The sequence below is a fragment of the Taudactylus pleione genome, unplaced genomic scaffold (genome assembly GCF_031769625.1).
Source record: "Taudactylus pleione unplaced genomic scaffold, aTauple2 ptg001280l, whole genome shotgun sequence".
In the NCBI taxonomy this organism is placed as follows: domain Eukaryota; kingdom Metazoa; phylum Chordata; class Amphibia; order Anura; family Myobatrachidae; genus Taudactylus; species Taudactylus pleione.
The window spans coordinates 505925-522604 of NW_028285680.1; the positions used below are offsets into that span (position 1 = coordinate 505925).

General features: G+C 44.8%; 1 protein-coding gene across 1 annotated transcript in view; it reads left to right on the top strand.

Moving 5' to 3' along the window:
• Positions 1-9890: 9890 nt before the first annotated feature.
• LOC148443401 (glutamine amidotransferase-like class 1 domain-containing protein 3, mitochondrial) overlaps positions 9891-16680 on the top strand; it is an 84926-nt gene continuing 78136 nt past the window's right edge. The window contains exons 1-3 of the mRNA XM_088462880.1: positions 9891-10055; positions 14976-15028; positions 15967-16077. Coding sequence (XP_088319006.1) covers positions 9951-10055; positions 14976-15028; positions 15967-16077 — 269 coding nt within the window. The 5' untranslated portion in view covers positions 9891-9950. The remainder of the gene's footprint in view (positions 10056-14975; positions 15029-15966; positions 16078-16680) is intronic.

Consider the following 16680-nt stretch of genomic DNA (forward strand, 5'->3'; position numbering starts at 1 on the left):
GATCCTTTCATAATCAAGGTTAGGAACCAAAAGACTGTAAAAATAATTCTGTTCATTTAAAAAATATAAGTTATATGGAGTCTAAAAAATGCTTGTCTATTATATCCAATTTAAAAGGGGACACATAATTACAAAAGATTAGGAATGCTTAATATAAATAGGTATCATTATTAGTTAAAATGTGCTGAGTTCATTAAAATTGAGGAACTTAAAAGGTACAGTGGGTTTGTGAATGTTAAAAACATGCATAAAACGCATTCTCTGATGAAATAATACAAATAAAATATGCCACTCATTACAATTGATACACAATAAATTAGGATAATCATCCTGTGATCTGAATAATCTCTGATGATATAAATCCTTATAAAATACACCATAGAGTTAAAAAGTACATCATGAAATTAAAGAAACCACTTCAATTCAAAATCCATATTCATCCCTTTTGGGTGAAGGGTTCCCATCTCGTAAATCATTCTCATTTCCGTTCTAGCTAGACTGTTGTCAATTTTCTTTTTCCTCCAGTGCCTTTCTACTATTTTTATACCTATCACTTTATTAATTCCCTGGATAGAGCTATTGTGATGTTCTTTAAAGTGATTGGATACTGAGTGTTTTTCAAACCCTTTTTTGATATTTCTTACATGCTCAGACCATCTTTCCTTTAGAGAACGGGTAGTGCGGCCTATGTACTGAAGGCCACATTTACACTCGGAGATATATACAGTTAGTACTGTTGCATGTAATGAATTGCGTAATATCATATACCAATCCATTATTTTTTGAGCAATATTCTAATTTGCTTGGTTGTGTGAGATGGTTCTTACACATCTGACACATCCCGCAACGATAGAATCCTTTTGATTTTATTCTATTTGCCCTTTTTATTGGGACCACACTTTTTACCAGTCTGTTCTTTAAGTTTCCAGCCTTTCTATATACAAAGGTAAGTTTATCTGGGATAAAAGGTTTTAAAATCAGATCTTTTTGTAGCAGGTACCAGTATTTTCTAATGAGTTTCTCAATGGTTTTGTATTGTCCATTGAAAGTTGTAATGAATGGTATTTTCAATCCTTCTTGATCCATATCTTTTCTTTTTGATACCAATAAGGACTCTCTATCAACTTGTTCCATTTCTTTAATAGGGATTTCAAACTCTTTACTGGAATAACCCTTGGCTAAAAATTTATTTTTCATAACATCTGCTTGTTCTAAAAATACTTTTTTTTTCCGTGCAATTACGTCTTATTCGCCTAATTTGGCCTTTTGGTATGTTTTTAAGCCATACTGGATGGTGGTTGCTCTTCATGCTTATGTATGAATTACTATCTGTTGGTTTCGTATGATTACTGGTATGGATATTGTTTTCCTTGATATAAATATTGAGATCTAAAAAAGTAATTTCTGTTCTACTATGGTTAAATACAAGATGAATGTTAAAATCATTCTGATTGAGTTTCTCGCAAAATGTTATTAATTCTTCTTCATCTCCCCTCCAGATAAATAAGATGTCATCTATGAATCTGTACCATAATTTTAGATTATCAATGTGTTCATTATTGGTCCATATATTCTTTTCTTCCCACAAACCCATGAAAAGGTTCGCATATGAGGGGGCAAAGTGAGTTCCCATAGCGGTCCCCCTTTGTTGTTCATAAAAAGTGCCATTGTGCCAAAAAAAGTTGTTGTTTAAAATAAATTGGATACTATCTAGAATAAAATCCATTTTGCTCTCATTCATATTACTCTGGCTTAAAAAGAATTTGGTAGCCTCTATACCCTTTGTATGTTCGATGATGGTATAGAGGCTACTTACATCAACAGTTACTAAAATGTAGTTCTCTTGCCATTCCAAAGCTTTAATTTTATCGGGAACATCAGTAGTGTCTTTAATGTAAGATTTTAATTTTATTACTTCTGGTTGTAAGTAAAAATCCATATAGTGTGATAAATTGGAAGTAACTGATTCTGTGCCGGCCACTATCGGTCTTCCTGGGGGATTTGTCTGATTTTTGTGAATTTTTGGGAGTATGTAAAAAACCGGGAGAGACGGATTGTCATTAATGATATATTTTGCCTCATTCTCTGTAATGGTATTGTTTTCTCTATATCTTTCCACTAATCTCCCTAATTCTTTCTCAATTCGGTCACTTGGGTTTGTTTTTAGCAGTTTGTAGGTAGTCTTATCATTTAGTTGGCGTAGGATCTCTTTTTCGTAGTTATTTGTATCCATAATAACGATACTTCCCCCTTTATCTGCAGGTTTTATTGTGATTGTTTCATTCTTTTCTAGACTCTCTATGGCTTCTCTTTCTTTTTTATTTAAATTATTTTTAATGTTTTTCCAAACTGGTTTAATTTCATCTAATTCTTCACAAATGGCTTTTTGGAAGCTCTCGATGAAACATCCATGATTAAACTTAGGATCAAAGCTTGATTTTGGTTTGAAAATGTCTCTTTTCTTATTTTCCACCTAATACTTACCATCTGGATTGTGGAGCTGGTATTATGAGCCTCGGCATCCTGACCCCCGGGATGTCAACTACATCCCCTCTGTATGAATCTGCTATACTAGTTGCTACTTCTTGTGCTTTGATTTTAGAATATATAATAGTTGCGTCCAACTCGGAATCAGGCCGTCAGAGGAGGAATCCCGCCCCCCTCGATAGTACCCGCCCCCTCATCAGACTACGCCCCAATAGGGCTGCTTCCATAAATTTCCCAGCTGGTTTTCCTACCCAATCCACCCCTGTATATATAATACATGCGGTGTAGTGTGTGATGTATATAATGAAGACGGTGTAGTGTGTGATGTGTATATAATGAAGACGGTGTAGTATATATCATATATATACCATGGGTGATGTGTGTGTATATATATATATATAATACAGGCGGTGTAGTGTGATTTATATAATAAAGACTGTGTAGTATATATCATATATACCATGGGTGATGTATATATATAATACAGGCGGTGTAGTGTGTGATGTATATAATAAAGACTGTGTAGTATATATCATATATACCATGGGTGATGTATATATAATACAGGCGGTGTAGTGTGTGATGTATATAATAAAGACTTTCAGGGGTATTCAATATGGAGCGAAAACTCAGTTTTTGCGATGTTTTCGCACTGATGACGTCATTATCGCAGATTTTGCTTTTACACCGTATTCAATTTCAAAGACTTTTCGCAGGTTCGAAAAGTCTTTGAAAAAAACGAGGATAACTTTTCACCACTGAATAGGTGGCGAAAAAAAGTGCAGATTTGGGGTTTAGGGGTGCAGGCTTAAAAAAAAATAGCCTGCACCCCTGGGAATGACATTTTAAAAATAACTGTCAAAATCAATGGAAAAAAAAAATAGGGACACCCCAAAAAATTCATTTTAAAATTGGGGTGAAAAAAAGAAAAAAAAGTTTAACTATAGGGAAATAGGTTCAGGGCTATTCTGCAAGTATGTGGCAAGTGTATTCTAGTATAGATTATTAGCGGCAGGTGTATTCTAGTATAGATTATTAGCGGCAGGTGTTTTCTAGAATAGATTATTAGCGGCAGGTGTATTCTAGAATAGGCTATTAGCGGCAGGTGTTTTCTAGACTAGGCTATTAGCGGCAGGTGTATTCTAGACTAGGCTATTAGCGGCAGGTGTATTCTAGACTAGGCTATTAGCGGCAGGTGTATTCTAGACTAGGCTATTAGCGGCAGGTGTATTCTAGACTAGGCTATTAGCGGCAGGTGTATTCTAGACTAGGCTATTAGCGGCAGGTGTATTCTAGACTAGGCTATTAGCGGCAGGTGTATTCTAGACTAGGCTATTAGCGGCAGGTGTATTCTAGACTAGGCTATTAGCGGCAGGTGTATTCTAGACTAGGCTATTAGCGGCAGGTGTATTCTAGACTAGGCTATTAGCGGCAGGTGTATTCTAGACTAGGCTATTAGCGGCAGGTGTATTCTAGACTAGGCTATTAGCGGCAGGTGTATTCTAGACTAGGCTATTAGCGGCAGGTGTATTCTAGACTAGGCTATTAGCGGCAGGTGTATTCTAGACTAGGCTATTAGCGGCAGGTGTATTCTAGACTAGGCTATTAGCGGCAGGTGTATTCTAGAATAGATTATTAGCGGCAGGTGTATTCTAGAATAGATTATTAGCGGCAGGTGTATTCTAGAATAGATTATTAGCGGCAGGTGTATTCTAGAATAGATTATTAGCGGCAGGTGTAATCTAGAATAGATTAGCGGCAGGTGCACAGTTGCAGAATTTAAAAAAAATTACTTTAGGGACATAAAAATTAGGGGTGAGCGGGTTCGGATTTCTGAAATCCGAACCCCCCCGATCCGAGGTAGATCCGAGTCAGGCTCGACTTTTCCCGCCTGACTCGGATCTGAAATCGAGGCAAAACGTCATCATCCCGCCTTCCGAGTCTCGCGGGTTTTGGAACCTATATAAGGTACCCACGTCGGTGCCATTTTCTCACTCGGCTGTGGACAGTGAAGAGGGAGGGTGGGAGTTAGGGCTGTGTAGTGTAGTGCAGAGTACTGTTGTGCTGTGCTGCGCTGTGCTGCTGTTGTCCACTACTTCAAAGTCCATAGGGGCTGGCTATGTTGTGCTGCTGTTGTTAATAGGGGCTGTGTCCACTACTTCAAAGTCCATAGGGGCTGGCTGGACTGTGTTGTGCAGTCAGTTCTCCATAGGGGCTGTGTCCACTCCAAAGTCCTGTGCAGTGTCCCAGTCCTAAAGAGGTGCTGTAGTGTTGTCCAGGGGGTGCTCTGTCCATCAGGGGTGCTCCCCCCAAGTGCTAAAAAAATAATATTTTTTGTGTGTTTGTGAATTGTGTGCGCAGTAGCCGCACGTGCATCAACAAAGTAGTGCCAAGCATGCGCCTGTGTCATAAGTAAAGGGCCGGCTGGCTTGACCGTTAAAGGGTGCTGTAACCCCCAAAGTACACTCCAAACCAAATAACAAAATATTTTTTCTGTGTTTGTGAATTGTGTGCGCAGTAGCCGCACGTGCATCAACAAAGGAGCAGCGCCAAGCGTACGCCTGTGTCCCATAAGTAAAGAGCCGACTGGCTCATTTCTTAAAGGATGGTGTAACCCACAAAGTGCACTACTCTCCAGCAAAAATTTAAAAAAATATTTTCTGTGTTTAGCCGCACCTATATATCAAATCGATATAACAGAAATGGAGGACCAAACTTTCTCCGATAAAAATAAAATAGAGAAAGATCAAGAACCACTTCCTCCTAGTGCTGAAGCTGCTGCCACTAGTCATGACATAGACGATAACATGCCATCAACGTCGTCTGCCAAAGCCGATGCCCAATGTCATAGTAGAGGGCACATACAATCCCAAATGACAAAGTTCAGGAAAATGACCTTGAAACAAACATTTAAATCAGCTGAAGAGAAACGTAAACTTGCCAATATGCCATTTACGACACGGAGTGGCAAGGAACGGCTAAGGTCGATCCCTAGTATGTTCATGACTAGTGGTTCAGCTTCACATGACGATGGAAGCCCTCCTCCCACTAAAAAAATCAAAAGAGTTAAGCTGGCAAAAGCACAGCAAAGAACTGTGCGTTCTAAGAAGATATCACAAATCCCCAAGGAGAGTCCAAGTGTGGTGGTGGTTGCGATGCCTGACCTTCCCAGCACTGGACGGGAAGAGGTGGCTCTTTCCACCATTTGCACGCCCCCTGCAAGTGCTGAAAGTAGCACCCACAGTCCACTTGCTGATATGCAAATTGAAGATGTCACTGTTGAAGTACAACAGGATGAGGATACTGGTGTAGCTGGCGCTGAGGAGGAAGTTGGCGAGGAGGATTCTGATGATGTGGTTTGTTTAAATCAGGCTCCGGGGGAGACAGTTGTTGTCCGTGGGATGAAAAAGCCCATCACTGTCATTCCTGGGCAGAAGACCAAACATTCCACCTCTTTGGTCTGGCAATATTTCTATCCAAATCCGGACAACAACTGTCTTGCCATATGTACCTTATGTAAAGGTGGAATAAGTAGGGGTAGGGATGTTAACCACCTAGGAACATCCTCCCTTATACGGCACCTGCAGCGCGTTCATAATAAGTTACTGTCAAGTTCAGAAACTTTGGCTAAGACCGTAAGCAGTCCAGGGACACCTAAATCCCGTTGTCCTGTTGTATCCAAGCGCCTGCAAACCACACCGTCAACTCCCTCCTCGTCAATTTCCTCCTTAGTCATGATCGGAAGTAGTCCTGCAGGCCATGTCACTGGCATGACTGACTCTCCTATCCGGGATTCCTCCGGAGGATCCTGCATTGCTATGCCTACTGCTGCTGTTGCTGCTGCTGGGAGTCGTTCATCATCCCAGAGAGGAAGTAGGAACACCACTACTTTTACTAAACAATTGACCCTCCAACAGTCCTTAGCGAGGAGGATGACGTACGACAGCAGTCATCCTGAAGCAAAACGTATAACTGAGGCCTTGACTGCTATGTTGGTGTTAGACGTGCGTCCGGTATCCGCCATTAGTGCAGTGGGATTTAGACAATTGATGGAGGTAGTGTGTCCCCGGTTCCAAATCCCGTCTAGATTCCACTTCACTAGGCAGGCGATACCGAGACTGTACAGAAACGTCAGAAAAAGTGTCCTCAGTGTCCTGAAAAATGCCGTTGTACACAATGTCCACTTAACCACGGACATGTGGACAAGTGGAACAGGGCAGACTAAGGACTATATGACTGTGACAGCCCACTGGGTAGATGTATCACCTTACGCAGCAACAGCAGCAGCGTCACCAGTAGCAGCATCTCAGAAACGCCAGCTCGTTCCAAGGCAGGCTACGCTGTGTATCACCGGTTTCAGGAAGAGGCACACCGCCGACAACCTCTTAGAGAAACTGAGGGAAATCATCGCCTAGTGGCTTACCCCACAGACTCTCCTGGGGATTTGTGATATCTGACGCCACCAATATTGTGCGGGCATTACATCTGGGCAAATTCCAGCATGTCCCATGTTTTGCTCACACAATAAACTTGGTGGTGCAGAATTTTCTGAAAAGCGACAGGGGCGTGCAGGAGACGCTTTGGGTGGCCCGAAAAATTTCGGGCCACTTTCGCCATTCAGCGACTGCGTGCCGAAGACTGGAGCGCCAGCAAACACTCTTGAACCTGCCCCGCCATCATCCGAAGCAAGAGGTTGTGACGCGGTGGAACTCAACCCTCTATATGCTTCAGAGGATGGAGGAGCAGCAAAAGGCCATACAAGCCTATACATCCACCTATGACATAGGCAAAGGAGGGGGTATGCACCTGACTCAAGCGCAGTGGAGAATGATTTCCGTGTTGTGCAAGGTTCTCCAGCCCTTCGAACTTGCCACACGTGAAGTCAGTTCAGACACTGCCAGCTTGAGTCAGGTCATTCCCCTCATCAGGCTTTTGCAGAAGCAGCTGGAGAAAGTGAAGGAGGAGCTAAGACGGAGCGATTCCGCTCGGCATGTGGGACTTGTGGATGAAGCCCTTCATTCGCTTTGCCAGGATTCCAGGGTGGTCAATCTGTTGAAATCAGACCACTACATTTTGGCCACCGTGCTCGATCCTAGGTTTAAAGCCTATGTGGTGTCTCTCTTTCCGGCCGACACAAGCCTGCAGAGGTGCAAAGACCTGCTGGTGAACACACTGTCAGCTGAAGCGGAACGTAACACGTCAACAGCTCCTTCATTTTCTCCCACAACTGGGGCTGCCAGGAAAAAACTTAGGTATCCTAAGCAACCCGCTGGCGGTGATGCAGGGCAGGCAGGACCAAGTTTGGACATCTGGTCCGGACTGAAGGACCTGGCAACAATTTCTGACATGTCTACTGTGACTACATATGATACTGTCCCCATTGACAGAATGGTGGAGGATTACATCGGTGACAGCATCCAAGTAGGCATGTCAGACAGTCCATACCTGTACTGGCAGGAAAAAGAGGCAATTTGGAGGCCCCTGTACAAACTGGCTCTATTTTACCTGAGTTGCCCCCCCTCCAGTGTGTACTCCGAAAGAGTGTTTAGTGCAGCCGGGAACCTTGTCAGCGAAAGGCGTAGGAGGTTGCTTCCACAGAATGTGGAGAAGATGATGTTCATCAAAATGAATTATCAGCTCTTCCAGGGAGACCAGCCTCCAGAACGTACAGAGGGACCTGTGGTGGTGGATTCCAGTGGGGACGAGTTAATACTCTGTGAGGATGAGGATGTACACACTGAAGAGGGTGAGGAATCGGTGGATGAGGAGGATGAGGATGACATCTTGCCTCCGTAGAGCCAGTTTGTGCAGGGACACATTAATTGAAAGCTTGTTTTGTGGGGGCCCAAACGAACCAATCATTTCAGCCACAGTTGTGTGGCAGACCCTGGCGCTGAAATGATTGGTTTGTTAAAGTGTGCATGTCCTGTTTATACAACATAAGGGTGGGTGGGAGGGCCCAAGGACAATTCCATCTTGCACTTCTTTTTATCCTTTGCACTATGTACAGTTTGGGGCCTAGTTTTTCAAACTGCCATCCTGTCTGCCACTGCAGTTTCACGCCTAGATGGGTCACGTGTTTGTGCCGCCCACTCGTGTCGCTTAGCATAGTCATCCAGCTACCTCGGTGCAACCTTTTGGACATAAAAACACTATTGTGAGGTGTGAGGTGTTCAGAATAGACTGGAAATGAAGGTTATTGAGGTTAATAATAGCATAGGAGCAGAAAAACCTACAAATTCTGTGATTTTAGCTGTTTTTATGCTTTTTAAAAAAAAAAAAATACAGATCCAAAACACAAAACCCAAAACACGGAAGGGTGGTTTTGGCAAAACCAATCCAGATCCAAAACACGAAGAAAGATCCAGATCCAAAACCAAAACACGAAAAGTGGCCGGTGCACACCCCTAATAAAAATATATTAGTACCCATTTTCATGTACCCCAAATTTGATGGGACCACTTAAAAAAAATAAAAAAAATAACCTAAGTGCTCTTCTGCATCACTTCTTCAATGTCGGGAAAAAAACACCTGCTGCGGCTATTTAAAACCCCGACTTTCATTTGCGGGCTAAAACGGGGGTACCCATAGTGATCCCCCATGTATTTACAACTTAAGGGGGGTTCTACAATTTATTCCAGGAAAATTTAGTTTTTTTTTGCCGATCCTACATCGCCGGCTCCCGTTTTCGTAGCTTTCATATTGAAAACGGGATAAGCGGGGGCGCGCGCGATACTTTTTCGCAGGCAGAAGCTCCGATGTGCAGCGTAAACTTCGACAGCGAGGTTTACGTTTCATATTGAATGCCCCTCTTTGTAGTATATATCATATATACCATGGGTGATGTATATATATAATACAGGCGGTGTAGTGTGTGATGTATATAATAAAGACGGTGTAGTATATATCATATATACCATGGGTGATGTATATATATAATACAGGCGGTGTAGTGTGTGATGTATATAATAAAGACGGTGTAGTATATATCATATATACCATGGGTGATGTATATATATAATACAGGCAGTGTAGTGTGTGATGTATATAATAAAGACGGTGTAGTATATATCATATATACCATGGGTGATGTATATATATAATACAGGTGGTGTAGAGCAGAACATTATATAATATACATGATATTAGATTATAGGAGCTGAGGAGACAGACGCTGCGCAAAGTCCGTATGTTTGTAGCCATCTCAGTGTCAGACATCAGAGGGAAAACTGTGTATTACACAGGGCATCACATTCTGGCACGAATGCCTCGGACGCCATTTTGCCTATGACGATACCTTTTTAGTTATACAGAGAAGCTCTAGGCTCCAGTACAATGGCGGCGGCTAAGAAGGGCCGAGTCAGGAGTTGGCCTCTAGTGGGCACATTGTACCGTCACGCTATTCTGGAAAGTGAGTTACGCTGTTTGCGGAGTGGGGCTGAAGGTGAAGTTTAGTCCCGGTAATGGCGGCTGTTCTCGGTTCCCGGAGCTCCAGGCTCGCGTTATCCGTGCTGGGGACTCGGGCCCTGCACAGGACACAGGGAAACCCCGCAGCTAGGGTGGCAGTGGTGTGTATATAACGTTTCCATATAATAACATGGGACAAGAGATGCAGTGACTGTTCCCAGGAGCTGACTATCTAATGTATATAGCTATATTATCATCATATATATATATTATAAGATATATAAACACATGTAATCTGTAGCTGTACATCATGTGATCGGTGACATCACTCCCATAATCTATAGCTGTACATCATGTGATCAGTGACATCACTCCTATAATCTATAGCTGTACATCATGTGATCAGTGACATCACTCCTGTAATCTGTAGCTGTACATCATGTGATCGGTGACATCACTCCTGTAATCTATAGCTGTATAACAGGTGATTGGTGACATCACTCCTGTAATCTATAGCTGTATAACAGGTGATTGGTGACATCACTCCTGTAATCTATAGCTGTATAACAGGTGATTGGTGACATCACTCCTGTAATCTATAGCTGTATAACAGGTGATCAGTGACATCACTCCTGTAAACTATAGCTGTACATCATGTGATCAGTGACATCACTCCTGTAATCTATAGCTGTACATCATGTGATCAGTGACATCACTCCTGTAATCTATAGCTGTACATCATGTGATCAGTGACATCACTCCTGTAAACTATAGCTGTACATCATGTGATCAGTGACATCACTCCTGTAATCTATAGCTGTACATCATGTGATCGGTGACATCACTCCTGTAATCTATAGCTGTACATCATGTGATCGGTGACATCACTCCTGTAATCTGTAGCTGTATAACAGGTGATCGGTGACATCACTCCTGTAATCTGTAGCTGTATAACAGGTGATCGGTGACATCACTCCCATAATCTATAGCTGTACATCAGGTGATCGGTGACATCACTCCTGTAATCTATAGCTGTACATCATGTGATCAGTGACATCACTCCTGTAATCTATAGCTGTACATCATGTGATCGGTGACATCACTCCTGTAATCTATAGCTGTACATCATGTGATCGGTGACATCACTCCTGTAATCTATAGCTGTACATCATGTGATCGGTGACATCACTCCTGTAATCTATAGCTGTACATCATGTGATCAGTGACATCACTCCTGTAATCTGTAGCTGTACATCATGTGATCAGTGACATCACTCCTGTAATCTGTAGCTGTACATCATGTGATCGGTGACATCACTCCTGTAATCTATAGCTGTACATCATGTGATCGGTGACATCACTCCTGTAATCTATAGCTGTATAACAGGTGATTGGTGACATCACTCCTGTAATCTATAGCTGTATAACAGGTGATTGGTGACATCACTCCTGTAATCTGTAGCTGTATAACAGGTGATCAGTGACATCACTCCTGTAAACTATAGCTGTACATCATGTGATCAGTGACATCACTCCTGTAATCTATAGCTGTACATCATGTGATCGGTGACATCACTCCTGTAATCTGTAGCTGTATAACAGGTGATCGGTGACATCACTCCTGTAATCTGTAGCTGTACATCATGTGATCGGTGACATCACTCCCATAATCTATAGCTGTACATCAGGTGATCGGTGACATCACTCCTGTAATCTATAGCTGTACATCATGTGATCAGTGACATCACTCCTGTAATCTATAGCTGTACATCATGTGATCGGTGACATCACTCCTGTAATCTATAGCTGTACATCATGTGATCGGTGACATCACTCCTGTAATCTATAGCTGTACATCATGTGATCGGTGACATCACTCCTGTAATCTATAGCTGTACATCATGTGATCGGTGACATCACTCCTGTAATCTATAGCTGTACATCAGGTGATCAGTGACATCACTCCTGTAATCTATAGCTGTACATCAGGTGATCAGTGACATATAACCTGTTATACAGCTATATATACAGGATTAAAGAGGTAGAGTAACGAAAAAGGAAAATGAGGCGGACGGCAGTGTTTAGAATAGACTGGAGAGGGGCGAGGTGAGCGTTGGGAAGATCAGAGAGGACAGATCTCAGTAATGAAGGAGAGAAATGATTAGAGCTTTGTAGTAGCTTAAAAGTCCCTGATTGTAGAAATATTGAGGAAGAGGACACGACAGCACTATGTAAGGTAACTGTTGTACCATCCAGGACAGAGAAAGAGAGTTCAGCAGAGGTAAATATGTGTATTGTTGGCATAGAGGTAGTGTCTAAGGCCAAAGAAACGGAATCGGTATGAAATACCGGCTGACGCATGGCCTGCAGTTCGATTCCCGGCACCGTCAGTCCGACAGATGCAGAGATCCCAGCAGCGGCAGCTCGACAGCGCTGGAAATCCCGATCGTTCCTAGGTAAGTACAAACTAACCTAACCCCCCGAACCCTAACCCTCCTTTGGGGTGCCTAACCCTAACCTCCACCCCCCCCCCTGTGCCTAACCCCCCCTCTCCCGCTGCCTACACCAAAGTCCCCCAGGGGGGTAACCCTCCCATGGGGGTGCCTAACCCTAGGTCCCCCCCCGGGTGCCCTAAACCTAACCCTCCCCCCCCGCGGCGCCTGGCATCCCGATCGAAGGAAAAATGACAGGCATCTAGATTTAGACGCCTGTCATTTAACCCTCGCCGGGATAAAGTAATCAGGCTTACATCAGCCGGTTTCCTGATTGTATACCAATGAAAATGATATGCTCCCTGAGAAAGGAAGAGTAGAGGGAGAAGAGAAGGAAGAAGGTGAGGGAGTGGGTGAGGAGGAAAGAGGTGAGGCAGGAGGTATGGAGGAAGAAGGTGAGGAGGGAGGAGGTGAGGCAGGAGGTGAGGGTGTGGAGGAAGAAGGTGAGGGAGTGGGTGAGGAGGAAGGAGCTGAGGCAGGAGGTAGGAGGTGAGGCAGGAGTGTGGAGGGAATGGGTGTGGAGGAAGGAGATGAGGGAGGAGGTGAGGAAGAAGGGGAGGAGTTGAGGGAGGAGGTGAGGCAGGAGGTGAGGTAGTGGGTGTGGAGGAAGAAGGTGAGGTGGGAGTGGGTGTGGAGGAAGAAGGTGAGGTGGGAGTGGGTGTGGAGGAAGAAGGTGAGGTGGGAGTGGGTGTGGAGGCAGGAGGTGAGGAGGGAGTGGGTGAGGAAGTGAGGAAAAAGGGGAGGAGGGAGAGGGTGAGGAGGAAGGAGATGATGAAGAAGGGGAGGAGGGAGTGGGTGAGGAGGAAGGAGATGAAGAAGGGGAGGTGGGAGTGGGTGAGGAGGAAGGAGATGAAGAAGGGGAGGAGGTGAGGAGGGAGTGGGTGAGGAGGAAGGAGATGATGATGATGAAGAAGGTGAGGAGGGAGTGGGTGAGGAGGAAGATGATGATGATGAAGAAGGGGAGGAGGTGAGGAGGGAGTGGGTGAGGAGGAAGGAGATGATGAAGAAGGGGAGGAGGTGAGGAGGGAGTGGGTGTGGAGGAAGGAGGTGAGGAGGGAGTGGGTGTGGAGGAAGGAGATGATGAAGAAGGGGAGGAGGTGAGGGAGTGGGTGAGGAGGAGGAAGAAGATGATGAAGAAGGGGAGGAGGGAGTGGGTGGGCAGGAAGGAGATGATGAAGAAGGGGAGGAGGTGAGGAAGGAGTGGGTGTGGAGGAAGGAGGTGAGGAGGGAGTGGGTGTGGAGGAAGGAGATGATGAAGAAGGTGAGGAGGAAGTAGATGATGATGAAGAAGGGGAGGGAGGTGAGGAGGGAGTGGGTGAGGAGGAAGGAGATGATGAAGAAGGGGAGGAGGGAGTGGGTGAGGAGGAAGGAGATGATGAAGAAGGGGAGGAGGGAGTGGGTGAGGAGGAAGGAGATGATGAAGGGTAGGAGGGAGTGGGTGAGGAGGAAGGAGATGATGAAGAAGGCGAGGAGGGAGTGGGTGTGGAGGAAGGAGGTGAGGAGGAAGGAGATGATGAAGAAGGTGAGGGAGTCGGTGAGGAGGGAGTGGGAGTGGAGGAAGGAGGTGAGGAGGGAGTGGGTGAGGAGGAAGGAGATGATGAAGAAGGTGAGGAGGGAGTGGGTGTGGAGTAAGGAGGTGAGGGAGGGAGTGGGTGTGGAGGAAGAAGGTGAGGTGGTTGTACATTGCTCATCTTGATGGAGTGCAGTGCAGGGGATGGTTATTAGATCGTAGTGATGGGAATACGATGTGTACGCAGGGGTACAAGGATCCAGCATAGAGAAAGCCCTACTAGGAGTATTGCTATATTGGTACAGATGTGTCCTCATAACATCTAGCCTCCTTGCGCACTATTCAGCCCTTCTAGTTGCGGCGGTAACACTGTAACATAGCATTATGCATGCAGATACATCCGCAGACGCACAGAACAAAGGCATGCTGCATATCATTTTACTCAGCAGAAGCTGCTTGTGTTATCTATTCACATCGCTGTGCGAATAAGACACATTTGAAGGTAAAAAGTCGCACGAAAAGACGCTTGGCGCTACCAAGTCACACAGAGTTATGGGCTTGACGGACATTGCGCTCCTCGGCCCTTCACGGACATTGTGCTCCTCGGTCCTTCGCGGACATTCTGTTACTCTGTGCTTCCCTATCCCACTGTTCTGAAGCTGGTACGCCTGTTCCTGAAGATATCGCAGTGCTTTCTTACAGGTCGGTTATACTCAGGCAGGGGTGGGCAACAAGCGGCCCTTCAGCTGTTGTTGCATGCCTTGCAACAGTTTTAACATGGTCAAAAAGCAAAAAATGTGGCAGGTCATGCTGGGATGTGTAGTTCTACAACAGCTGGGGGGTCGCTTACTGCTCACCCTTAGGTTAGAGTGAGGTGGCACTGGGACCGGTTGAGTTGTCAATTACTCAACAAGTAAAGATTCCTAAGCAGCATCTAATAAGCCCCACACCCTCGGCACTTACATTAAGCTGGCGTGGGATATAGGGGAGGAGCTCTGAACAAGTGTTATATTCAATTTCAAATGGAGGACACAGACAATAGAAGTATAAAAATCATATTCTATAATATGTTTTTCCAGGTTCTTTCTGGATGTGGTGTTTATGATGGAACCGAAATCCATGAGGCTTCAGCGTACGTCTGATCCAGCACTTCATCTTTCTTTGAAGGCAATGTTCCTTGACCCTTCCCTGACCTTTTGTTCCTTGGCCCTTCCTGGGCTTCTGTTCCTCAGACCTTCCTGACATTCTGTTACTCTGAGCTTCCCTTACTCTCTGTACTGTTGCCCTTGGCGGACATTGCGCTCCTCGGCCCTTGGCGGACATTGCGCTCCTCGGCCCTTGGCGGACATTGCGCTCCTCGGCCCTTGGCGGACATTGCGCTCCTCGGCCCTTGGCGGACATTGCGCTCCTCGGCCCTTGGCGGACATTGCGCTCCTCGGCCCTTGGCGGACATTGCGCTCCTCGGCCCTTGGCGGACATTGCGCTCCTCGGCCCTTGGCGGACATTGCGCTCCTCGGCCCTTGGCGGACATTGCGCTCCTCGGCCCTTGGCGGACATTGCGCTCCTCGGACCTTCCCTAACCTTCTGCTCCTCCAGGGTGTGGATTGATAGGCCTACATTAAGGAGTTAGACAGTCAATAGATCTATAAGGTTAAAAGGTCGATACATGATATATTTTTTTTATTTTAACCAAATCCTAAAAATCATGAAAGACCAATTATCCTTTCGACCTTTTAACTCTGTCGACCTATTGACTACCTTTTTAGTGTAGACCTACCATCCAGGTACCGCTCCTCTGCCTTTTCTGACCTCTTGTTTCTTGATTTTTTTCTTTGACCACTTGCATACCTACCCCCTGACACATTGTCCTCTGAGACCACTCCCACTGACAGTCCATCCGCTTTGTCATCTATGGCAAACTGTATACTTTGCCTCCTTGCTTTCTTTTCGCTCTCTCCCTCTCTCTCTCGACACCTTGCATTTGTGATATTTCCTCTTCCATATTGATAGGTGTTCTCATCTTGTGACTTGTCCTATGACTGATGTGAAGGCTCTCTCACTTTATTTTAGGATCCTCGTCCATCTGAGCCGTGCAGGAGCTGAAGTAAAGATGTTTGCCCCCGATATTGCACAGATGCATGTTATTGATCACAGTAAAGGAGAAGCGTCTCAGGAGAGCAGGTATGACACAGCATGAAAACAATCCATACTTATATTTAGCATTTTAGTAGTTATTTTTAGGGCTCTGTATTTTTCTGGTGATGAGGCTCTTTACTGCTGTATTGTTAGGTCTGTTAGATCCTCCTGATGGATAGGCTTCTATTCCTGTATCTATATGTCTGTACGGTGCTCCTGGTAGAGAGACTTTTTTTTCTTGCATTGTTAGATCTGTAGAGACCTACTGCTGCAGAGGCTCTCTCTGCTCCTGCCATTGATAAACCTATAGGTCCTCCTGCTAAAGAGTCCTTCTGCTCTAGTATTTATAGATCTGTAGGGTCTTCCTGGTAGTCCTTCTGCTCCTGTATTGATAGATCTTTAGGGTGGTACTGGTGGAGAGCCTCTCTGCTCTAGTGTTGATAGATCTGTAAGATCGTCCTGGTAGAGAGTCTCTCTGGTCTAGTTTTTAAGATATCTGTAGAGTTGTCCTTGTGGAGAGCCCTTTGCTCCTGTATTTATAGATCTGTAGTGTGGTCCTGATAGAGAGTCTCTCTGCTCCTCTATTTAGAGGTCTGTAGGATGGTCCTGGTGGAGACCCTCTCTGCTCCTGTAAATATAGATCTGTAG